The sequence below is a fragment of the Lepidochelys kempii genome, chromosome 7 (assembly GCF_965140285.1).
Source record: "Lepidochelys kempii isolate rLepKem1 chromosome 7, rLepKem1.hap1, whole genome shotgun sequence".
Classification (NCBI taxonomy): domain Eukaryota; kingdom Metazoa; phylum Chordata; order Testudines; family Cheloniidae; genus Lepidochelys; species Lepidochelys kempii.
In genome coordinates, this window is record NC_136386.1 from 107061353 (window position 1) to 107087862 (window position 26510).

Genomic DNA, 26510 nt, shown 5'->3' on the forward strand with positions numbered 1-26510 from the left:
GACACTATAGTGATTGGGACCATATAACTATCATAGAAAGCTTTACAGCAAATGTGCAGAATTGTGAAGTCCTTGTCAGTCTTATTTATGGGGATACTACTGCTATATTTCAGAGTAACAGCCGTGTTAGTCTGTGTTCGCAAAAAGAAAAGGAGTACTTGTGGCACCTTAGAGACTAATCAATTAATTTGAGCATGAGCTTTCGTGAGCTACAGCTCACGAAAGCTCATGCTCAAATAAATTGGTTAGTCTCTAAGGTGCCACAAGTACTCCTTTTCTTTTTACTGCTATATTATAATACATCTGGTATTTACCATGTGTTTTAAAAATAAAGTGACTTCTGATTCCTTTGGGTACTTCAGAGGGCTTGGAGTGGGAAAGGGCATTATTACATTCTAGTAGATTGTGAAACATATCTTTGTTTTTCTTAATTTAAAAACTGCAAAAGGGCTAAACTTTCTTTCTCTAAACACAGCCAAATGTGGTCGGCTCCAGTTGTATAACCAGCAAGGGAAGACCTGTATCAATTACTCCTATCAAGTCTTTTAGAATTTTGCATCTCAGTAGTTCATGTCTGTTTCTAATTAAGTTTATAAACACTTGAAACCAATCTGGAGTGAGTATTTCTAAATCCAGCCTGATCCTTGATCACAAAAGGTATTTAAACAGTGAAGATTGTGCTAATGAGCTGTAGCCAAGCAAATTTGTCAACTCTCTTCTTAGTATGTGAAGAAGGGGAGGGGGGGAAAAAAAGCTAACATCCAAATGAAATGGAAATGATCACTCTTGGATTTTCCATCACATGACTTAAGTTTTTAGAATTAGAACGATCACACCATAAAATCATCTTCTTGAACCTTAAATGTTCCAGTGTTTCTTAAAGGCAGGAAAGATAATTTAATCAATTTTAGTTAGCTTTATTGAGCTACTTTTTCAACCATCAGTGACTACGGACAAAAGTTTAAACTGTGCAATTTGTAGGAAGGTCACAAAAATTAACCCTCATAAGTTAAATTTGTGAACCTTTTGTATGTTAATATATACAAATGTTATGCACTTTTAAGCAAAATGTTCACCTCTTGAAAAGTTGGAAATGCTTTCAAGATGTTCCTCAAAATAACATAACATATTTGTTTTTATCAAGACTATTTTATCAAGCATATAGTAGTTGCACAGGTGACAGCTGTGTTCATTTTTATATTTCTCCAGATAATTTGTCTTGGAACTTTCCCATAAAAATTGGAAAGATTAGGAATGAGTCCACATATCAATTAGATTTTTATCCAGGTTTATATAGCCTAGGAAATGTACCTGTACTGTGTTCACTTTGACCTTACATTTCCTTATAGTTTTTTGCAGGACTAAATAAACAAGGTATTTGTGTGATTGCAAAAAATCTCTTCTTGGAACTGTCCCTTGGAATTTCAGATGTACTTTTCAACATTTATTCTTTTGATATTTCTTATATATTTTGTGCTAAACTATTTTGTAGTGTTCATGTAAACTGTTAAACAATTGCCACATATCACCCAAAGGCTATTTTAGGTGTGCTTGATGTGATTCTTATGTATGGTTTATATATTAATTAAAGGGCAAGATGCTGTGAGGTTCTGAACACCTCTCAGAATGGGCACCTTAGTTTGGTAAGTATTTTAGGGTCATTTAACTCAAGATACACTATAAATGTTAAGATAGTCATTTGGAAGTATTGAAATCCAGCTTGATCCTTGAACGTCATCGGTTCTGCAACAATAGTTTCCAGAACAATTAATTTTAAAGAAGAAATGTATTGGTTCAAAATATGACTACATAAAAATCCTTTCCTTCTCTAAGCTATTGCGTGTGATCATCTGCTGTAGGGAGGTAGACCATTAATACTATGAATCCATTATTAATGCTTGTTTGGTTTTTGTCCATATTCCTTCTGCTACTAGTATTTCAAATTTGTGTGTTCAGTTTACTGACCTTCTAAGTGTAGCTGCCTTCTGGTGCATATAGACGATGCATTGAACTCCACTGGACCCCAACCACGGCTCTTTGTATTCCTGTGGAATGTATAAAATAATTGGCAATCCTCATCTAAATTACCTTCAGAGAGATTGTGTAGCACCCACTTTTTCTTATTTAAATATTTTCAGTTATCCATAAACCATATTTTAACAACCAGTGCAAGAGTATTCAAAGAAGCCTCGTGAATATAAGTAGTTTTGGAGTTCCTGGATAAAGACAACTTTGTGAATTGTGATGGCAAAAACCATAACTTTTCCAAAAGCGAAATGCTTGATATTTTTGAAGTTGTATGGGTTTTGTTCAAACTTTGCTTGAAAAATAAAAATCTTCTGGCAAAATATTTTTGGAAAATATTGAAAGGAAGGATAAGTTTGGGAACTACATGTCAAAACCTACCTTACCATGGTAAATGTCCTATTTGTAATTTCATCTCCAAATCTATGATAAAATAGCATTTCCGTGTTAGTATTGAGGCAAGTCTACTACATGTGTAACTTCATTGTGTGACTAAAACTTTTCCTCACTTGTCAATATCAAGAAATCAGGAAAAGGATTGTTAAAATTCGTGAAACCATTTTTCATGCTTGTAAATTGTTCAGAAAAAATGGACAAAATTCTAAAAATAGTTGATGGGATAAGGTGGACAATTCAGGCTGAATTGTTTCATGTAGAGGATAACCAACATATGGAATTAGTTACCAAACACGATAAAAGTTAAAAGTATAATTGAGCCCAGATATACAGCAGATGCTGTTAGTGGCTCCAGGGATATGTGCTGGGCCTGAGTCCCCTTCCCACCGAACCAAGAAGAAGCCACTGGGGGACACTGGGTTCCAGCCAGCACTACCAGCTACCGCAGCTAACTCTTCAAGGGAAGACCTTTTTGTAAGGCCTTCACAGCTTCAGAACATGTTTACTCTTCCTCTGCTGTCATGATATCATCCACTCTAATCATGTGGACTTTTTTTAGACCATAATTGATGCCATATTTTACTTATTTTTTCCAATAATTGATTGATCTAATATGATTTATGTAGCCAATTTGCTACTGCCAATCCAGTCAAACTTTGCCTCTTTCACAACGACATCTGCATTCATCTTTGTGGTTTTCAAATTTATCCATTCCTCTCTCCCTCCTCTTTGCCTGGCTCATTCCTATCTCTTCATTCTTTACCCCAATGAGCACTTTCCTTTCCCCAGCTTCTCTGCAGATGCTCCTACCTTCTTTAATCCATTTATCTCCTTTGTCATTTCCACCACCACATAATTCAAAGCTACCAGAGCTTATCAACCACGTCCCCCCAGCAATCATACTATGTTCATAGCTTAGCAAAGCAAATGCAACAACTTGTAACTCTTGTCCTCCATGCTTTCTTCCATTCCATTGTTTTATTACTGTATGTCAAAATTTTGGTCTCAGTATTACAAATTGCAGTGTCCCCAAGTGTCACTGAAACCTACAGCTGGTGGGGGCTCTTGTAAGGTCAGGGACTATGGGCCAGATTGGTTCACTTCATTATAGTGCTGCTTCAATTTACACCGGTTGAGAATATGGTCCTGTGTCTTTTATTTGTCCGAAAAGTGCGTGCCATACTTTAGATACTGTATAAATATAATAAAAACATATTATTTCTGAAAAAAGAGGAGTTTGTAAGGATATGGCCAAAAAAAAAAACCCAAGATGATGAGACTAAAGTAAATCAGAAAAAGACAGGTGTGCTGTACTGGATTACTTTTCTCTTGAGTTAAATTTTTTGGTTTTAATTATTTAAGTATTTCTTGCATCAGACCCAGAATACAAAGAAAACGTTATTTAGGACCTCAGTTCCTTAAAATTCAGGATAGTCATCCACAATTTTAGGGATATTATTTCGAATATCCACAGTATATTCCTTTAATTTGTTTTTAATTTGAAATGGCTGAGGAGTAGTCACTAAGCCTTGGGTATCAAACATCTAAAATTTATTTAAGCTTGAAAATAAAAGCTTTTACCCCATCATAAGTATAAATTAGTTTTGAAATCCTAGATGTTGAAGGATCTCACAAACCATCTGGAGGGACGTTCAAACTCAGACTTTTTGGAAGCAGGCATGACATTATATTTGTGCACTACTTATGGCAACATAAATTAAACTGGCAGATTAGAATGATTTTGCCATATTGAAAATTACTGTTTACAGCAGAGAGAGATTTTTTGGATCTTGACTTGGTTTCTGTTATCTTTGTCTTCACAAAAAGTTAAGGGCTTTAATTAATGGCTAAAGTTTTTTTTTTTCTAGTTAGTATTTCTTCTGTACTGCAGTCATTTTAAAATATTTCCTTAGGCAAAATGTGTTCAGAAAAGTAAAGTGAGCATTCAGTATTTATCACAGACGTCCAGTGTGCTAGCTGGTTTTAAAACTTGTATGTCTTCAAGCTCATGTAGTTTTCTGCATTTGTTTATTTGAGCAAACTGTTTTGACCAGAGAAGTTCTCCCTAATGAAATCCTCAGTCTGAGTTCCCTGCCATGCCTCATGACACCTACCCATAATTCAACCATCTAGCTGTTAGGTATGCACACAGAGCTAATGAGCCAACTGAATTTACAAAAAGAAAAGGAGTACTTGTGGCACCTTAAAGACTAACCAATTTATTTGAGCATAAGCTTTCGTGAGCTATAGCTCACTTCATTGGATGCATACTGTGGAAAGTTTAGAAGATCTTATTATATACACACAAAGCATGAAAAAATACTTCCTGCCACCCCACTCTCCTGCTGGTAATAGCTTATCTAAAGTGATCACTCTCCTTACAATGTGTATGATAATCAAGTTGGGCCATTTCCAACACAAATCCAGGTTTTCTCACCCCCCCCCCCCCCACACACACAAACAAACTCACTCTCCTGCTGGTAATAGCTTATCTAAAGTGACCACTCTCCTTACAATGTGTATGATAATCAAGGTGGGCCATTTCCAGCACAAATCCAGGGTTTAACAAGAACATTTGGAGGGGGGGGTAGGAAAAAACAAAGGGAAATAGGCTACCTTGCATAATGACTAAGCCACTCCCAGTCTCTATTCAAGCCTAAGTTAATTGTATCCAATTTGCAAATGAATTCCAATTCAGCAGTTTCTCGCTGGAGTCTGGATTTGAAGTTTTTTTGTTGTAAAATAGCGACTTTCATGTCTGTAATCGCGTGACCAGAGAGATTGAAGTGTTCTCCGACTGGTTTATGAATGTTATAATTCTTGACATCTGATTTGTGTCCATTTACTCTTTTACATAGAGACTGTCCAGTTTGACCAATGTACATGGCAGAGGGGCATTGCTGGCACATGATGGCATATATCACATTGGTGGCTGTGCAGGTGAATGAGCCTCTGATAGTGTGGCTGATGTTATTAGGCCCTGTGATGGTGTCCCCTGTATAGATATGTGGACACAGTTGGCAACGGGCTTTGTTGCAAGGATAGGTTCCTGGGTTAGTGGTTCTGTTGTGTGGTATGTGGTTGCTGGTGAGTATTTGCTTCAGGTTGGGGGGCTGTCTGTAAGCAAGGACTGGCCTGTCTCCCAAGATTTGTGAGAGTGTTGGGTCATCCTTCAGGATAGGTTGTAGATCCTTAATAATGCGTTGGAGGGGTTTTAGTTGGGGGCTGAAGGTGACGGCTAGTGGCGTTCTGTTATTTTCTTTGTTAGGCCTGTCCTGTAGTAGGTGACTTCTGGAACTCTTCTGGCTCTATCAATCTGTTTCTTCACTTCCGCAGGTGGGTATTGTAGTTGTAAGAATTCTTGATAGAGATCTTGTAGGTGTCTGTCTCTGTCTGAGGGGTTGGAGCAAATGCGGTTGTATCACAGAGCTTGGCTGTAGACGATGGATCATGTTGTGTGGTCAGGGTGAAAGCTGGAGGCATATAGGTAGGAATAGCGGTCAGTAGGTTTCCAGTATAGGGTGGTGTTTATGTGATCATCGTTTATTAGCACTGTAGTGTCCAGGAAGTGGATCTCTTGTGTGGACTGGACCAGGCTGAGATTGATGGTGGGATGGAAATTGTTGAAATCATGGTGGAATTCCTCAAGGGCTTCTTTTCCATGGGTCCAGATGATGAAGATGTCATCAATATAGCGCAAGTAGAATAGGGGCGTTAGGGGACGAGAGCTGAGGAAGCGTTGTTCTAAATCAGCCATAAAAATGTTGGCATACTGTGGGGCCATGCGGGTACCCATAGCAGTGCCGCTGATCTGAAGGTATACATTGTCCCCAAATGTAAAATAGTTATGGGTAAGGACAAAGTCACAAAGTTCAGCCACCAGGTTAGCCGTGACATTATCGGGGATAGTGTTCTTGACGGCTTGTAGTCCATCTTCGTGTGGAATGTTGGTGTAGAGGGCTTCTACATCCATAGTGGCCAGGATGGTGTTATCAGGAAGATCACCGATGGATTGTAGTTTCCTCAGGAAGTCAGTGGTGTCTTGAAGGTAGCTGGGAGTGCTGGTAGCGTAGGGCCTGAGGAGGGAGTCTACATAGCCAGACAATCCTGCTGTCAGGGTGCCACTGCCTGAGATGATGGGGCGCCCAGGATTTCCAGGTTTATGGATCTTGAGTTGGGGGGGGGGGGGGGTGAGAAAACCTGGATTTGTGTTGGAAATGGCCCACCTTGATTATCATACACATTGTAAGGAGAGTGATCACTTTAGATAAGCTATTACCAGCAGGAGAGTGGGGTGGGAGGAAGTATTTTTTCATGCGTTGTTTGTATATAATAAGATCTTCTAAACTTTCCACGGTATGCATCCGATGAAGTGAGCTGTAGCTCACGAAAGCTTATGCTCAAATAAATTGGTTAGTCTCTAAGGTGCCACAAGTACTCCTTTTCTTTTTGCGAATACAAACTAACACGGCTGTTACTCTGAAATCTGAATTTACAAAAGGCATCACCTCTATAGCTGAAGTTTCTTACCTTTCTACCACCTCAGGCAGTCTTGGAACCATTCTTTCCTCATCTACTGCAGTTAGTTTATTTGGCCAAACTTCTTTTGTTGCTCTTCGTTGAAATTTACTTACATAAAATTAATTTTAAGTTACATTTCATCTTGGTATAGGATCCAGTCAAGGTGGTACTTCTGGAGAAGTATTCAAGCTCCAGGAATTGTGCTTCATGCGACAATAGAGGTGGCCCTCAGATCAGTATGTCAGTTGCTAAAACTCATTGGGAAAGGGTGCTCAGCACCTGTAGTGTTTGTTTCACAGCAATAAGCAAGCTGAAGAGATGCCTTCAATTGGAGGAGGTCTTTTCCACACAGTCTGTTGTATCAGTCTCTGAAGACAAAAAGATCTTTGGTTCCAGTACCCTCTCAGAACAGTACAGATTTCTCTGCAGCACTGCCACCTTTTCCCAGGAAGGTTTTCATCTATACTGAGAGGTTCCAAAGAAGAGGCCTCAAAGTGCTCTAAGTCTAGGTGCAATTTCTTTCACCTTTTATTGACAGCAGTGGTTTCCAGGAGACTGTAGCGTGCTGAATATGCGCTTCGTCATTCTAATTAGTGCAGTCCAAGGAAAAAGCACTCCAGATACTTTGGGAACTCCATTCACAACTCCATGGCCTTTGGAGAAAAGTCTAAAGTTGAAGAAGTCTGCATCCAGGCCTATTGTTAACTGATATGGTTTCCAGCACCAGAGAGACTGGGTTGTGACACTACCGCGTAGAGCTCAAGTCAAACTTTTATTTAGCCTTATTCTCTTCACTTTGGAGCTAAATCAGATGCTCATTTCAGCTGGCAGTCCTTCAGTCTTTATTTAACCAACACTTTCTATGGGTGTTGCTAATCTTCTACAGCGGACCCCTTCAGAAACAATTTTGTGTGGAGAAAGGAAGGTTACTTTTGGTAACCACTGTTATTTAAATACTTCTACAGCTCTCCACTAGCCATTTCTCCTTCAGAGCATAATAGCTAGATTAAATGATTAGTATGATTGTAGTGACAGTTATAAAATGTAGTTTCAGCTTCATATTCCTATATTGTTTTCTGTTCACCTGGTTAAATGGCTTTAGAAGGATTCCAGAATTGTGGGCCATGGCATACAACTTCTTTTAGTGTAGATCTGCATAGGTGGTTTAGTCCAAGAACTACATTTGCTGGTACATAAGTCTTTTTCAGATTGCTGCAAGTAACATCTGAAATCTGAAAGGATCTTTATGAACTTTGTTGTTATAAAGAAAATACCTTCCATAGATATTTCAAAGAATATCTTCCCATTCATCTTTAGCATTCAAATAATAAGAGTCAGAATACAATTGCTTAAAGTTCTGTTAAGGCAAGTCTGGATGATCAAATTTTGACTATTTGTCAAGTGTTTTGTCTGGTGGTTACTAAAGTTTTAATTCTAAATAAAAAATCAGTGATATGATTTTAGGCTCAAAGCCAGACAATTTTATAAGATGTGTATAATATTTATTGTGTTTTCCTCTTTAACCATCCATTTTAAGGTTTAATAAGTTGTGCTTGCAGTACTGTAATTCTTTTGTCTTAATTTGTGAAACAATCACAGATGATGAGTTAAGGTGCATTTTTCCTCTTAGGACAAAAGGTTTGCCTTTTGAATAGTAATTTCAGAGATTACCAACTTCTTTTCTGCTAGAGTAAGTGAACTGCAAATACTTGGCTGAGTCAGACCATCCTGAACGTTTTACTGTACTTCCTTTGTGACTTGTTCTTGCTGGTTTTAATTAAAAACTTTTTTTTCCCTGGTGAGGTGTTTATGTTAGCTAATGCTTCCTTTTAGCTGTGCTTTTAGTTTGGTCCGAAGTAGTAGTTTTATATCATGAGGGATATTAGACATTAATTTTTCTTGATGAATGAGTTTGAGATACAATTTGAGACAAAAAATACTAACTTATTGTTTTGCATAAATATTAATATTCATGTATCCAGCCTATCTGAATTGTGTACTGTATCTTTCTAGTAATAGCTTATGCTATTCTATTTTTCAAATTTTTCAAAAGGCTTCCAGTATCTCACAGCTGACACAAAAGAAAACATGCTTTACAATCAATAAAAAGCAAATTAAAATAAAACTCGGTCAGATATGTCATACTTACAGTTTTCTAGCTAGCAAGTTTAAAGTCCATTGCCATTGATCTGTACATCTTTAATTTAGTTTATCATTGCAGATCTGAGTTGTAAAATTAGAAAAGGTAATAGTGTACAATTAGTTTCCTTTTGATCTGAAAGATCACATGATATGAAGCACTTACAACCATTTATAAACTAAATTTGTATTTGAATGGAAATTTTAGATATTTTAGCTTCCTGCAAGTTACCACTTTTTTTTTTCTTTCATCATTTTTGATGTTGGCAGTATAAGGCAACTCTAATCCTGACACATTGTACATTGTGCTTCTTTGCAGGTTTAACACGCTAGAAAACCTTGGAATTAAATATGAAATTAGCATTTATGACTAATAAATTTCAAAGCAAAGTGGAAACTGGTCCATAGTCTCTTTTATATGATGATTGTTTTAAAAGCAGCCTCAAAAGCTGCCAATCACAGAGATCGAACTTTTATTGCTAATGGCACATTTTTGTGCCTCCCACACTGATTTTGAATTATGGAGTGATACGCGGCATTGTATGACCATTAATTCTTCAGTTATTTTCTCTAAGGTACTAAATATGGAGCTAGCTCCCCCAGTATGGTAAGGTTGTCTTGCCCAGGTTAAGCAGCACAAAGAAGCCCTAAAAACAGTATAACTGGCAACTTGAGGATACCCACTGGTTACAGGAAGCTTTGAATGGCATAGAGCCACCCAGTGGCTCCAACAAGACTCCCCCATTCTCACCCCGATAACTAGCAAATGAAACATGGAAACTGGTATTTGACAGAACATTATTATGCCCCAGTGATCCCCAACTGGTGAAAGGGCCCTTTGGGCCCTGGGCATCCAGCATAGATTAGAGCAGACCTGGGGACAAAGTTAAGGTTGTGCATGCAACTGTAATGTTTCCTTTGTGTTCAGTTATTAGGGTTCCCCCCCATGGAGTGTTCTGAATCCAGTAAGCAAGTATTTACTTGCTCTGTGAAATAAGTTTTTATTTCACTTTTTAAAATTTTGGGGGTGGGGGGTTAAGCTTAGGTTTTTGCATTGTACCAAAGGCCATAAGATCTAAACTGAAGTTACTGATATATGAAATGTGAGTTCTTGGATTGAAACTAGAGAATGAGCAGTATTTTTAGATAGGTAGCACTTCCAAATGGATTTACTCCTGTCAATTCAAGCACCTATTGCAGAGTTACACGGACATTTCTACATATAGAAAATAGCGTGCATCTGATCTTTTGGAAGTTGAAGCTAGACAAATTCAGACTGGAAATAAGGCATACATTTTTGACAGTGAGGGTAATTAAGCATTAGAACAATTTACCAAAGGTCATGGTGGATTCTCCATCACTGACTGTTTTAAAATCAAGATTGGATGTTTTTCTATGCTGTAGGAATTATTTGGGGGAAGTTCTATGGCCTGTGTGATACAGGAGGTCAGACTAGATTATTACAATGGTCCCTTCTGGCCTTGGAATCTGAATCTGTGAATTTACCTATACTCAGAAATGCACTTTTTACCTTTTGGAGAGCATTAGTGCATCCTACTGTTATATATTCGTCTGTGCTGTGAAATCATTAGTGGACCTGTGTGTATGATGTCCTCTTGTTACCTTAAACATGTGTCTCAAACCAGATGACAGCAGTTAAAGAAATATAAGCAGTCTTACTGGGAAAATGGTCTTGATGGCCAAATATTTTGCATGGTATAGGTTTTGTAGTGGATTTAAGGAAACTCGGAATTATGATCAGAGACGGTCTCATATCAGAGTTTAGCCAGGGTATCATGATTCTTTCTTCATTAGAAATAACATAACCGAATAAGATTTTATGGTGACTCTCTAGCTGTATCCAGTCCAGAAAAATAGAGGAATATTTTCCTAATTAGTGACTTTAAAAAAAATTGGCTGTTGTCCAATTTCCTTTCTGTTTTAAAAAGTAATAAATGGCAATAAAACTTACACTTTTTAATTTTTTTGGCTATTTCTACTTGTTTATTTTCCTGTCATTCAGAATTTTATGTACTTAAAAGATTAGCTCTTAGCTTGTTCTTTTTTTGTTTCTTGCATAATTTGAGACTTGGTCTTGCATAAATTGAGAGTTAAGTACATCAGCAGTCCATTAAATGAGAAAGAAGAATCAGGCAAAAGGTGTGATAGTGATAGCTTCTTCAGGTACTGCCAGCGCTCCTCAGTTCTGCCTTGATTGGCCTTTAGCCTCTTAATAGGCTCTTTGTAACTGGGCACATTTTTGTAACACATCTTCCCAAACTCCTCTTATTTCTGCTCATTTCTGCCACACGTTGAAAAAAATGACTTTCAGAGACTGTATTGTGACTGTCTTTGCTAGTCTTTTTTTATCAAAACTGTTTGAACCCAACACCCCAAACTTGAAAAACTGATTAAGATTTTAAAATTTTGCTGCAAAGAAGTTTTGAACCATTAAGCTTTTCATGTTGTAGTGCTGATTTAAAGCATGTTTCTACTTGCAGCCGTGCATTTGTTCGACTATGTGTCTACATTCTCTTGATCTTTCTGTGTACTTCCAAAGGGCCCTGTCCCCCGTTACTGCCACAAACATGCAAACACAAAATCTAACACAAAATTCTCTAAATATCTGTAAGAAACCAGGTAAATCTGCTTGTTCAGCTGGTATCAGGTTATAATTAAGAAAATTTTAAAAAATCTTTGGATTAGATTCAGGAATAATGTCAGAGAACGAAAAGACTTGGGCTCTAGCTGCTCAAAATCTTCATAGGAATAAAAAATAAATTCCCACAAAAATTTTAAAAAAGTAAAGCCAAAGCTTAATCTGTGAGAACCTGCAGTGATACACTCTTGATGTTCACCTCGTTCTTTGTATGAATAGAATAGCAAAATACTTCGTTTTATTAAAACACTGTCTTTCACCAGTTTCCTGAGTAAGTGAGATTATTGCCATAGTTAGCATAATATCAGTGTTCATGGCACTACAGTTAGGGCTGTCAAGATCTCAAGGCATAATTTGCAGGTTTCGCTTTCCAGTTTTCTTTACCAATTTTTGAGTTTTTCAGTTGCCTTGTGGGAAAAAACCAAAGTTGAAGAAACACTGCTTTAAACTGTGATGATCAAATAAAGGCTGCTCTCTCCATACACCGCCACTCCCTCTAAAGTCCCTACTAGCTGCCATATTGCGGAAACCTACCCTAGAGCGAGATTGCTTTTTGGAGAACCGACTATTGTTATTGTTAAGTGATCACTCAATGTTTGCTGTGTAGCAAGTAAAGGCCCTCACTTCAGTATCCGAGTCGGCTGTCTCAACATTTCTCATACCTTTTGACTAGAGAATGAGTATCCAGGCCAGGAAATCTAATCAATATCTCTTCTAGCAAGACAGAATACTAACCACAGGGCCTCTGGGCCAGCCCAAGTGCTGGTTTCTTTTTCATTGATATTTGTCAAGCCATTAGTCCATAATGACAGCTAGATATTACAAATCAGCAAATGATTTAAAAATATCACCTGGTAGCCTTCTCTTTGACTTGTGTGGTTCTTGTTCATGTATGAGATTTCAATAACTTTTTAAAAACAAGGAAATCCGCAGACAAAAACTGTACACCAGGTATTAAGGTTGCAAGTGCGTACCAGTAATTTAAGGGTAAAAACCATTACAAGGGTGTTATGATTATCCCCAAAATAAGTATTCCCAGGAAATTAAGAGTTAAAGTTAAACTTAAAGAAATTCAAACATATTAAGATATAGAAATGGATGGCTAAGGCACCCAAACCTTCACTCTGCCCTGACACACTGGGGTGGCGGGGGAGGGGTGTGTATGTGTGTGCACAATCCCAGTATCTATAAAATTAGTTTACTCTAACCTGGAATAATCACCAACACTAAAATGCACTGATCATAGTTTTATAGGTATTGAATGACTTCAGCTTTAACTGGTCTACAGTGAAATGTGTAGAAATGTCTTTTGAAATCTAGTGGTTTTAGCATCCTAATTTAATGATAGTTTTTTGCATGGCAGCTAGGATTGTGTGGTAAATAGGAGACATAAATAAAGTGTATGTAATTCAGCTGTGTCAAGCAATTTTGGTTTAAAAAATAAAAATCAGCAGATGACTAGTAAGTAAATGACTTTGTGTGTGTGAAAAAACATGGAGAGGACAAATGTTTTTAAATTAACTTTATTCAACAAAATTTCCGTATGAACTTCTAGCTTAGAGATTTTAGTGCTTGATCGACAGCATATTATTTCTTGGAAGCCGAACCATAGCAATTTTCCCAACTTTTGCTGAGCTTTCAGAAATATTTCCATTCATGCTCTGTAAATTGTTCTGGATAAATTACTTGAAAGAAGAAAAGAGAACTTAAGATCAGTGTATCCTGTTAAAAAGTTAGTTGATATGCACTTTGCTATAAAATTACCCATTTTTATTCAAAGTGTTTCAAAGTCTGTTTCCCATTTGGAGAAGAAGTTTTAAATTGATTTATTCTGTACTCTGGCATAAGCCTCCAGAAAATTGTTGCAAATCAATATGAAAACATGTGAGAGACTAAATCATTGGATAATACTTCTGTTAAAGTTTGCCAACCTGAAGTAGAAGCATAAACCAGTTTGGGTTTCTTTAGACCAGATCCATAACTTGGGTAGCCAAAAAGTTTCATATTGTGTTGTACTGAGGCTTTTAAAGCTGTGTATATTTTTGGAGCTATCCTTCGACCGGTAACTCGGAGCCTCAACTTTTTGCATGGACAACCACAATTGGCTCTAGGTTCAGAAAATCAAAAGCACCCTCATCCTCTGTAGTGTTGAATATTTAAATCCTTTGCCTTTTTCAATATGTAACTAAAGTCCAGATTCTGCTGTGTAGCTGTATAGAGCCATAAAGTAATCTGAGTCTGATCCTCTACTTTCTCTGAGTATTTATTTTTCTCGATTTCCCTGGTATGTACTATACAGGAAGGATAGACATGGGTGTTAAAGGTAGGGGAGTAGCATTGGACACAAAACATTCCGTAATGAAATAATTCTGAGTAAAGAGAACCTGCGTGTATACAAATCCCAAGTCATAATAATACAACTCTATTAGCGGGTTTACCCATAAGAGAAAGATGTTGTGTATGTAGTTTTGGGGGAGATCTAACATCTAACTAAATCTAATAAAAGCAGTAACAATGGGTGACTTCACCCTAACCGACGTGCATATAAAGTTAGGGTTAGTGCTAGGGGTTAGGGTTTGGGTATTTCATCAGAATAAAGTTGGAGGACTGGTATTTTTGAAACCTAAAATTATTTCTTGGACCAGTTAGTTCTAGAGCATACAAGTGATGATCAACTTCCAATTTGTATTAAATAACACACTGGAGTTGGTTGAAGAAATAACTATGTACAGTCAAGCCATAAGGTAATAGTGACCACAAAATAATTAAATTCAACCTTTTCAGGAACCAAAAAGTAGCACTGTGGCATTCTAGTTTAAAAAGGGGAACTTTAAATAAATAAATAAATAAATAAAATAAGGAAACTATTCAAAAAGAGCCTAAAGTCAAAAGTGAGGAAATGAAATTCTTAGGCTCAGCATGGAGGCTGCTTAAACATACCAGAATTGAGTTGCAGAAAATATACATACCCCTAACCAAAGAAAGGGAAAGGAAAGGAATAAAATGATATTGTTAAATGACAGAGTCCAAGAATCAGAGGGGTAGCCTTGTAAGTCTGTATCCACAAAAACGAGGAGTCTGGTGGCACCTTAAAGACTAACAGATTTGAGTTTAACAGGTATTCTTAAAAAAGCAAAAAACAAAAAAGGAGAGAAATCCAGACCAACTGACAACAATAGAAAGCAAAATGAACTATGACAAAATTAATGTAAGATGAAAATTAGAAAAGCCAAGGGAGATTTTGAGAGAGAATTAGCTGAAGACAAACAAAATTTTTTTAAATACATCCGAAGCGGGAAGTGTGCAAGAGATTCAGTGAGTCTGTGTACAGCTAGGCAGTAAAAGGAGAAATGGAAGAGGATGTAAACATAGCAAAGTAACTGAATGGTTACTGAATGGTTGTCATGGCCTTCGTGGCAGAAATAATTACCCAAAATCAGTGATTCTCATCTCAGGGTCTGGGGATCCCTGGGGTGGTCATGAGCAGATTTCAGGGGGTCCTCCAAGCATGGCCAGTGTTTGACTAGCGGGGCTCATGGCAGAAAGCCAAAGCCCCACCAAATGGGGCTGAAGTCCGTGGCCCTGAGTCCTGCCACCCTGGGCTGAATCCGAAGTCTGACCAATGTGGGTGCCCCTGGCAGTTGCCCTGTCCTAACACCAGCCCTGGCTTTTATATGCAGAAAACCAGTTACCGTGGCACAGGTAGACCGTGGAATTTTTATAGCATGTTGGGGGGGCCTCAGAAAGAAAAAGATTGAGAACCCCTTGTCCTAAATCTCATCTTTTTAGGTAATAAGGATAAAGCATTGCCAGAGACTGAGGTATCGAAAGAGGAAGTGTTGAGATAATTTTAGAAAATAGTAACAAATCCTCAGGACTAGATGTCATTGATTCAAATAGGCATAAGAGATAGAATTGAGAAAAAGAGCATTTAGGGTGAATTTCAAAATAAATTTCTTGACAGTGAGGTGTATGATGTAGTCTTCCCAAGATATGCGTAGAAACTCTCTTCTGCAGGACATTAAAAACTGGCCTTGTGGGGAGGGGGAGAGACTAGGAAATACACTGTAAATAACCTTGAATGGTCCCCAGGGTGGACTGGTTGATCATGTCTTTTCTGCCTCCAACATCTATAATGTTAGGAGCCTTTTGAGACTGAAGAATAAAGCGCACAAAATTGAGGGGAGAAACAGAGGTCATTGGGTGGTTCATGAGAATATACTGTGAGAAAGTATGGGAGAAAAAGCATTTTCTGATTTTTATTTTATTTTATTTTTTGTAATTATAACAGCTTCTTCAATGAGTAAAGTTGCTGAGCTGCCCTTTCTACTTCAGCTGTGTCTGGCACATAGTAACCTATGAGAAAATTAGGGAGGGAAAATAGGAAAACACTAGTTAAAACTATTTTAATAAGACACAGAAGCAAGATTAGTTGTTGGGCTTTTTTCCTGCTTTTAAAAAAACACTGTTTCATTTACATTAATATACTACGGATTTCATTCCAAGCTGATATGATAGCGGCATCCTGTTTTGCACCTATGTCACAACAGCACAGTTACACAGAGAAGGAACATTGGTACTCATATTTTCAAAAGTACAATTAATTGTCTTTAATGTGTGCTTAATATTCAGATTGAGGAGCAGATTTCTGATTTTTATGTTTGTCGGGTTATTTCTTCTTTAAACAATACCAGAGCCCAATCTGTTTTTATTTTCCATTAAATCCTCTGGAAGCCATCCTACTTAAGGTAGGATGGCTTCCAAAGAATTTAAATGAATAAAGTGAATACTTTCCTATGCTCATATGATTTTGGCACTAGAACAGTAGCAACTGGAAGCTGACTAAATTGTTTCTTATGGATTTGGTATTGTGGTGACAGAACTTCTTATTCACCCTTTATAAAAGCTTAACAGTGTACCTGAGATTAGTTTAGTGATGACTTAAAAGTGCAAGTAAAAGCCTTTCTTTTTCAGATGCAGTTTGAATCATATTTATTTAGTCATTTAAATACTTTCACAGCAGGTTCTTTTTGTCCCATAACTTTATTCTTTTATGGGGTTGATAAATTATAGTCACAAAAGAAAGGTAATCTCTCTGGTGTTTAAAAGAACACCTATGGGAAGGATTTTATCATTCTGGTCTTTGTGTAACATCTGTAAGAATCATAAATGGGCATTGAATAAGTGTAAAACATATACATGATCACTAAAAGCATAAGTTAGAGGACTATGCATATCTGAGTTTAACATATTACCCCTTAAGACAGTTTTTACATGCACATACACACAGTCTCTGAAGTTGTGTTGATGCTGAACTCAGGATGATTCTTCCTTCAGCAATATTCAGGATAGTTGGAAGTTTCCCTGTCTGCCCTGTAAGGGTGCATTTTTCTGAAGACTTATAAAATGGTGCCACTGTCCAAGCTGGGATTGGTCTACTGCATGTTTCTCCCCCATAAAATACTTGCCCACAGCTATGCTAAAATCATGGTAGCAATAAGTATGTTGCATGGTCTGATTCCAAAGAGGACAATGAACTAAGATCTGATGTAGTGAGTAAAAGTGAGCTAAGCATATAAAAACACACATTCAACAGCCCAAACAAAGTTCAACTAAGCCAGTGGAGACTGTGGAGAAGTTGAAGGTGCAGGAGCTTTAGTTACTGTAATACATACAATCTGGGGCAAGGAACAATACAAGCCAAAAGATTCATTTGCCCACAATATCTGGTTTCAGTTTTAAATAGAAGTAATAAATATCAACGAGTAAGTAAAGAACAGCCGTGAAAGTGCTCTCTTCAGACAAATTATGAAGACTAGTCTTGGCACTGGTCCAGTTCAGGTTGCAATACTTGGCCTAAAGGTGTAGTAAGTACAAACTTTTGTCTCCCATTTAAGAAGTTAAAATAACGTTAATTGTGTCACCTTCTGAGGCTGAACTTGCAAATTTTGTTCTCTGTGAACTTTCACAAAGAATGAGAATAGTATAGAGGAGTGGGAAGAATGGTAGAAAAACAAATCCATTAGGATACCAGAAAGGTATTGGCTACACATCAAAAAGCTTAATGGATTTCAAAGAGGGAGAAAAAGCCAAAACAAAGTGTTTTTTACTTCAGAGTTTATCTAAAGCAAGTGCCAGCAATAATTAGTGGAGAAGCATATCTTAGCATGTACTATTCAGATTTTCTTCTTTCACATCACTCTTTCCTACTCAAGAAGAACATTGTACCTTTATGTAAGGAATCACAACAGATAAAAGTAATGAAGTCATTCTGAACTGGATGAATCTCTATTTTATGTATTAATATCCGGATTCAAGCAATCAGCAGAAAAATTATGATTCTGCAAGCTTCAGTGGTGACTTTCAAAGGAAAAACATTGTTAGTGACTTCTTTTGTTTCTTTGTAATGCATAAAGGCAGCCTGAAAGGGATTTTAAAACTTTTTTTTTTATAGTGAGGGTCACGTTTTAATAGACATTCTCATGAACAGCCTCCCATTCCCCATCACATACGCCCATCTCCCCTCTCTTTCATGATAACTCAGCCTACCTGTGGCAGCTACAGAGGTTGCTTACATGGAAAAATAGTTAATACATTTATTGCATTTTTTTAACCTTTCGTGTAATTTAGGTGTTGGAAACAAGGCAAACAACACCATGTAATTAGCCAGCTCTTCAAAGACCATCAGCAGGTACTCCAAAGACATCAGTGTGGCAATACCTGGACTAAATAATGCAGCATGAAAAATCTGTCTAGTTTACTTTACTTGTAGTCTGTTCAGGTCTATTCTATTAACTGCTTGCAAAGAATTTCAGATGCACTTTGGAAAACCCGTTAGGAAAATATCGGCCTCAATTTTGGAAGGCTCTGTTTTTTCCTCTTTTTAATTAAAACTGTTTACCCATAAAGTAACTATTAGAATTATTAGGATTTCCACATTGGTGGTTTGATTGAATCAGCAGAAGACATCATCCCAGTTGTTTATAATTCATAATGCAAAGGGAAATGGTGTAGAATGGACTCCAGCAAGATTCATTTGAGGAGTCTTAAATCTATGGGAAATGGATTGTTTTTACATTGGGGTGGCAGCTTTAATTGTAAAGAAGCACAATTTTTAGACACAAGTAAATTTGAAATGTTAGAAATTTTGAAAATATATACATGGATCATGAAATGGCTTTATACCTCCCCATAAGAACTTTGTAGCCAAAGCATCTTCTGAGCCCACAAAAATATGTGGTACTCTTCGCATAGCTTATGTCCTATTTACTGGCATTGTAATGAATGTCTTTTTGCTCTGTTTTCACTTAGCATTCTAATAGTTTTACTTTCCAAAAGGAGCTTTTAAACTGATTTTTATATTAATGGCCATGTAAACCTAGTGTTCAGCAAAATCAGTGTTTTCTGTAAACAACACTTTGTAAAAATCTTATTAATGTAGCATGCAGCTGCTTCAGGCAGTATGGCTAGTTGTTCTCTTACTTAAGTAAAAACTTTGTTTCCCAGTTACTCTAGAACCATTTTGCCTGGGATGTAAACACCTACACAAATGAGAATTCAGCAATAGCAGCAACAACTGGATGCAAACAAATGAAGTTTTAACTTATTCAGCCCAATACTCTTGCATGGTGCTTGTTAGAATAAATCAGAGTGGTATTGTACATTAGGTTAATAAAATGCAACTATGGATGAGGCTTGCTGCCTGTCTGGGTCCTGAAAGCCTAGGGAAATTGGTCAGGCCAATGCTGTCAACCCTGTTGTTGGGTCTGCAGGACTATGGTATCAGACTGGGAAGGGTTAAGTAATACACGACACATGCTGGACCTCATTTCACTACTGGACCCAGCAGATGGGTATTCATGGAAGAGTGCAAGAGAGACTAGGAGTTGGTTGGGAATAAAGCTGTACTCAGTTTGGGAAAAAGAAAAGGAGTACTTGTGGCACCTTAGAGACTAACCAATTTATTTGAGCATGAGCTTTCGTGAGCTACAGCTCACTTCATCGGATGCATACCGTGGAAACTGCAGCAGACTTTATATACACACAGAGAATATGAAACAATACCTCCTCCCACCCCACTCTCCTGCTGGTAATAGCTTATCTAAAGTGATCATCAGGTTGGGCCATTTCCATGATCACTTTAGATAAGCTATTACCAGCAGGACAGTGGGGTGGGAGGAGGTATTGTTTCATATTCTCTGTGTATATATAAAGTCTGCTGCAGTTTCCACGGTATGCATCCGATGAAGTGAGCTGTAGCTCACGAAAGCTCATGCTCAAATAAATTGGTTAGTCTCTAAGGTGCCACAAGTACTCCTTTTCTTTTTGCGAATACAGACTAACACGGCTGTTACTCTGAAACCTGTCAGTTTGGGAAGAAATTTTGTCATTTATACCCCAGAAAGGATTATGTGGGCACCTTTCTCTGCCAGCGAACCAGGGATCCCATGCTATAGCAATAACATTTGGAAACAGTGTAGTTGTCAAAAACAACACTGCTTTATGGCAACTGTAGGAAGTCCATTTTGGTCAATGATATTGGAAAATAGTTTCAAATACAGTATTGCTTCTGGCATGGATCTCCACTGAACACAAATTTCAATATAGCTTTTTATGTGCGTTAGAAACAGCATACCTAACCGCTTCAGGTGGGTAGATGTGTGATTTATTTTCACTCATCATGGATACGTTTTCAACTTATGATTTACATTACTCCACAACCCATGCATATAGATCAGCTCGAAACAAAGTTATCTTATTCTTTAGTACTAAAGAGAGCACATAGGTACATTACCTTTTCTTAATCAAAGAAAATAAGGTGAGGAAATGCATACTAACAAGGACAATATGTTTATTAATTTGAGTTTTATTTCTTTTTGCAGTTGATGAAGGTTGTATTAAAGAACTGGGCCAAGTTCGGGTTCTTCACAAGAGAACTGTAATGCCTTACAGTGTGTATAAGAAAAGACGGAAGGGGCCAAGTGATGAAACCAGCGTTCAGCAGTATGCAAGTTTGGTGGGACAGACATGTTCAGAAAGGATGTTGTTGTTTAGAAGTTGAAGAGTTATTAAATGGCACTTCTACGCCACTGTATTTTATTGCACTGTTGTTGAATGATACATAATACAGTTCTGTATGCCTACTAAAATAGAGCAGTATGAAATATAGGTATCTGCAGTAGGCTATTGTGAATACATGGTAGTATACTTACAAGCAAAATCTATTAACACTTCAAATGATTTTCAGCAAGGCTTCAGCAATATGTAGAGTGTCTTAGTTAAACTTGCTTGCATGAATTTTTTAAAATTAGGTACTTTTGGCCTTTCTTTGCATTCTGAATACCTTAAAGTACCCAAGTGAACTGAATAACAATTTTGTTTTCTGTAGAGGCAAAGGTTAACCATAACTCTTCCCCAGATGAACGATACATCTATTAGAAAATCTCTCATATGGCTCCCTAGAAATCTGTGATAAAAATTGTGGAAGTTGTAATGAAATGTGTATAACTCTTAGGTTTGTACATGAACTATTGCAAGAGACTTGAAGTGTGCAATTACTTAATATAGAATGCTGCACTATTATATCATACAATTTATTACCATGTAATCTAAATATATAGAGGGGGCTCATAATTTCATAGGAACCATTTTGTTATTTTTAAATAATGTGTATTACAGTGACGGAGATCACACTGAACTTGGAAATTAGGTTCATTTCTCCATGAAAAGGGCAACAAAATTTTGAAAAGCTTTCTTCCCCTTTAGAAATAAAACTGAGAGTAGTTTCGTTATAAAATTACCAAAGAGATACAGCTAAGTGGTACAGTGGGTAAATATGCTAGCCTTATACTTTTGCTGAAAACAGTTCATATCCAAATGTGGATCACATGTGTAAATGAGCTTGGTAGTTAGCTCATACTCATGTGTACATATTACAAAACCATGCTCAAAAAACACCCAGGCCTTGACGTGAGGTACCACTGCTATTCCGCACTGAGGTTCATTTGAAGAATTGTGTGGGGATGCTTGCACAGCACTTGCCTGTTCTGTACGCCTTATAGGTGGCAGTGTTAGCATCCCTGGCTTTCATTTACACTGCAGCCACTCATTGGATGACACATTTAATTTTTTTTGAATAAATATTTGTACTAGTTAGAAATTCAAGAGGTTCTGTTGCTTTGTTATAAGCACTATATTATCTCATATTTGAATATTATGTGTGCTCTTTTGCATCTTTGTGTCAGTATCTGCTGATAGAAGCCAGTTCTTATATAGTTCATCAATAGATTGCAATATCATAAAACTCCATACATTTGAAGTTTTGTTACTGTTTTTGCTAAAAGGAATCAGTACTTAAACTGAATCAGTTTGAAGTTACATATTAGCCTTTCAAGAAAGTGATTCCTTTGTTGGAAAAAAAAAAAATCTTTAGGTGCTTACATTCTAATGTGCATTACCTGTGGAATTAAAAACCATCTTCAATCCTTTAGGAACCTTTTTTAATTTTAAATAGTAGCCATGTACAAACATTGGCACTATGATAATTAATTGGAAATGAAACAAGAATAACTAATTGAGGTCCAAGCAATGCAATTCAAGCAGACATTTTTCCTCCCTTCTACTCCCCAACTTATGATCATCATAGTATTGGTTTCAAATACAAGTCTAAGAACATTTTTGAGAACTCTTTCGTATTTTACTCGACATGGTTATTGCATTGGTCTAGTCAAAGTCAAGTGGCAATAAAGAAACGATATGGGTGTTAGCATCACATCTAAAGTATGATGGTCAACCAGTTAGAATTCAGAGGTAGTTTCCATATGCTGTAATTCACATAGTTTATCCATGATTCAACTGATGGTATTTTCACAGAAGAAATACCTACAGTCTTGTTTTTCAATGTGGCCTACACAGTTGATTTCTTTCTAAAGAGGAAATACTCTTCCTAAACTGTGTTAATGCTTCTTTGAATGATGCACAGTGACACCACAAATTACAATATAACCTTTATAACACTTTCTACCTACAAACTATATTGAAATGTAGTAATATCCAAAAATAACTTGTAATGTAATCTACATTTATACAAATTGATCAGAAAGGCAGGAGCTCCCAGTGGTTTTGGTATTAAAATGCAATACTATGGATGGTAGGCTTCAGACTTACCGGGTTTATTTTGGTTCGTGGACACTTACGCATTTCATACTAAGCCACTTAATTGTCTGAGGTTATTCTTTTGAAGAGCAGAGCTCTTGCTGTGCACTCAATTAATGGAGGCACAGAAGGGTACAGAGATGATGCTCATACTTAGGATAGGCTTTTCAGAAGCACTCAGTGTTGGCCTAGCTCTACTCCCTTTGAATTCATTAGTTAAAACTTGCATTGATTTCAAAGAGAGCAAAGCTAGGGTAATTGAGTGCTTTTGGAAATCCCAGCCTTAATGCCTCATAGAGATGTATTAGTTTGTTGTTTTTATTAAAGAATGTTACAATTCTTGGGAAGATGCTTTGACCAGATATACAATTAAAGAAAAATGGGATATTTAAACAATTGAAATTTGAGGACCGTCAGGTTTGATGTTGCCCTATTTAGTTTGACAAGAGAATGTACTTGTCCATTTCCTAGATGAACATTGAATAGGTGTTGCCACACTCTCTGAATTTCATTTCAATTGCAATGCTACAGCTATGTGGACTTTCTGTTAAACTTGACCACTTAGTTCATCCAATCTAAAAGGCTGAGATCTGACTTGTTTTTTCTTTTCTGTTATTTCAAAGGAGATTATTAATACAGTATTTGTCAGCACTGCTCACTCTACTCTTGTTTTGGAAATGGTACAAAATACCTAAGGTGAAATCCTGGCCCCATTGAAGTCAATGGGAGTTTTGTGGTGGACTTCAATGGAGCTGGGATTTCACAGCTAGTCATTTTGAATTTAGTATAATGTCATGTCATTGAGAACTACTGTAATTAGAAGTTGTGAGTTTAGGAAAAAATATTTTATACATTACTTTTTTTCCAGTGTCAGTAAAAGCTGGAAAGTATAACTCCCCAAACGCTAGGTTGACTTTATTAAAATCGGTGTGGTTTCTAAATGAACAGAAAAAAAGTCAAGAAAATGCAAAATGATGTCAAATACTAATAGAATATTTAATTTTAATTAAAATTAGCTGGGAAGCATATTAATTTCCAACATAAACAGACTTCAGCAAATGTAAAGGAAAGACTTGCCTGCATGTTGAGTTTATTGTATTTGTAAGTGCTTTTCAGCCAGTCTGCTTGACATTTTAATACAAAAAATAAAGTGATTTCCTGTTTGCTGTGAATGCTTATGAATAATTAGTAGCTATATGATTGTGGTCTTCAGTGTTTCTGTTTCTGAACAACCAAGACAATTGTTTCCTAATGTGTATAGCAAGGACACAGAAGTCAAAGGACAACATTGATTAGGTGGCACACGTATCAACTCAAATGCAGCTTTTCTTTGAAACTATTCATTTTTGTCCTAACTAGTAAAATTAAAACAGCTGCTCACCTAATACCTTGATACAACCATTTCCCTATTCTACTGTGAACAGAATAAAATCTAGAGGTATTACTTTTCAAATATAGGAAAGTGGCACAACTAGTCACTTTAATTAGTCTTTACTATTTCCAAAAGGAAGTTTTAAAAATGAATTACCTGACCCAGGCAACCAAATGTTCTGTAGTTTACAAACATAGGAATAATACCAGAAACACTGCAGTATGTAACAATATGTATCTGTTATCAGACCCTGAAAAGAGCACCGCACAACTGAGAACTATGTATTGCTCTGTATGTGTTTCTAGTTGCATATAGAAAAGGAGTACTTGTGGCACCTTAGAGACTAACCAATTTATTTGAGCATAAGCTTTCGTGAGGTACAGCTCACTTCATCGGATGCATACTGTGGCATCCAATGAAGTGAGCTGTAGCTCACGAAAGCTTATGCTCAAATAAATTGGTTAGTCTCTAAGGTGCCACAAGTCCTCCTTTTCTTTTTGCGAATACAGACTAACACGGCTGTTACTCTGATAGTTGCATATAGGTACTTTCTGAGAGCTCAAGTATATAGCTCATTTTACTTTGCTTTGATGGCGATTTGTACAATCAGATCTTCACTCCAAACTATACAACATGGTCAAGGCTCAAATATGAGATCTCCTATGCAATCCTTAATACATTAATACACATTAATAACATAAATACACATGGGGTGAGAAGATGTTAATCATCTGAAAAATATCACTTTGCCTGAAACTTGGAATTCCAGGTTTCAACCCAAAACCTGATATTTTTGCTGTGTTCATCAAATCTGAGATAAATCTGGTAAATTATTTTAAAATGATATGTAATGTAAATTAATATTACATAATTATGTATAATTTTTCATTTTATAATCATTTTTATTTTTAAAATCCTGGCCAATGAGTGCAGGCTTAGTATGAGACCTGCTGATGCCATCCCAAGGGGCAGAGCCTTTCTGCCAGGACCATCTTTTGCAGGGCTCAGACTCAGGTGCCCAAATTGTCTCACTCTGGTTAGTGCAGGGGAGCTCTTGAAGGACTTGTGTATCTTTGATAGGGAGGCCCAAACTATGCCACAGCCATGAAAAGAGTTCCTTTATCACTTTCTGTTGGACATGGGCTTCCCCCCGCTACCCCACATGATGGCTAAGCAAGGTGGTTCTTTTCCATCAGAACTAGTTGGGCCAGAATTCCACTATCTTAGATTTCTGAACAGAGCTTCTGTCAAAAGCCTAGTCCCTCAGTGGTTCAAACCTCTGCTCTAAGCACCTTATAGGCTCCAGTAGATGGTATGTTAGTGTGCTTCTCTTCCCTGGTGCCACATTTTCTGAAGGTAGTGACATTTTTCTACCCTCCAGTAGCTGTCCAGTGCCTTCAATGAATTCTGAACCTAATCTTCCTCAACTTATATAGACCTTCTTTTGTGGTTCTTCACTCAATACATTTACAATTGCTCACCTTGAAAATAGTGATCAAGTGATGACTTCAGCAAGATTGTGGAAGAGCTCTCCACATTTACCTGTATTCCTCCATATTTGGTCTTCTGAGGTGGTTCCTCGTACCTGTCCCTGTTTTCATCTGAAGACTACTCTGAGTCTGTCCCAGTCCCAATATGGAAAGAGTAAACACTAGTTCTCAGAACAGCCTTAGTCCCAAGTATGCAAATGGTTATTGAACTCAAGGCCTGATGGGACTACGTATGCAAGTAAATTTATGTCCATAAGTATTGGGGGATAGGCCTTAAGATGTGTTAACTTCATTTTAAATGCATAACACCATGTTAATGCAATGCTCTAGCTCATGTCATCACTAAAGATTGCATCCAGGTGGTAGTTTTGATTTGTAAATCACATTTCTAAATATGTATCTATCCAATAAACCAGTATGCTATATAAAATATGTATTTCATAACCATATAAAATGTGTCTTTCACTGAGAAATTAATGTTCACTTTAACATTAAGATTCTGGCATAATTGAATGAAGGAGTTTAAACTGATACTATTTCTTTAGCTCACAAAACATTGTCCTTTTCCCTCAAACATTTCAGTTGACTGAAATTTTTAGCCTTCTCCCCACCCCCACTCCCAATTTGCAGGCTTTTGGCAGTTTGTACTAGGGGACCCCTAAAATCTATTCAACATCATTTTATTTTTAAATGTGTAACTACTGTTAAATAAGGCAAGATGGTTACTTCATGAAGTCCAGTTTGTCAGAGTTGT

General features: G+C 37.0%; 1 protein-coding gene across 11 annotated transcripts in view; it reads left to right on the top strand.

Moving 5' to 3' along the window:
• The window catches only part of ATE1 (arginyltransferase 1), a 183981-nt gene extending 159915 nt beyond the window's left edge, over positions 1–24066 (top strand). For 9 of the 11 annotated variants that reach the window (XM_078853862.1, XM_078853863.1, XM_073354189.2 and 6 more), the window contains one exon: positions 20623–24066. In XM_078853862.1, the coding sequence (XP_078709988.1) occupies positions 20623–20801 (179 nt within the window). In that variant the 3' untranslated portion in view covers positions 20802–24066. Of the gene's footprint in view, positions 1–1591; positions 1644–20622 lie in introns of all 11 variants that reach the window. The other 2 variants (XM_073354191.2, XM_073354192.2) reach the window with 2 other exon arrangements.
• Positions 24067–26510: the final 2444 nt, after the last annotated feature.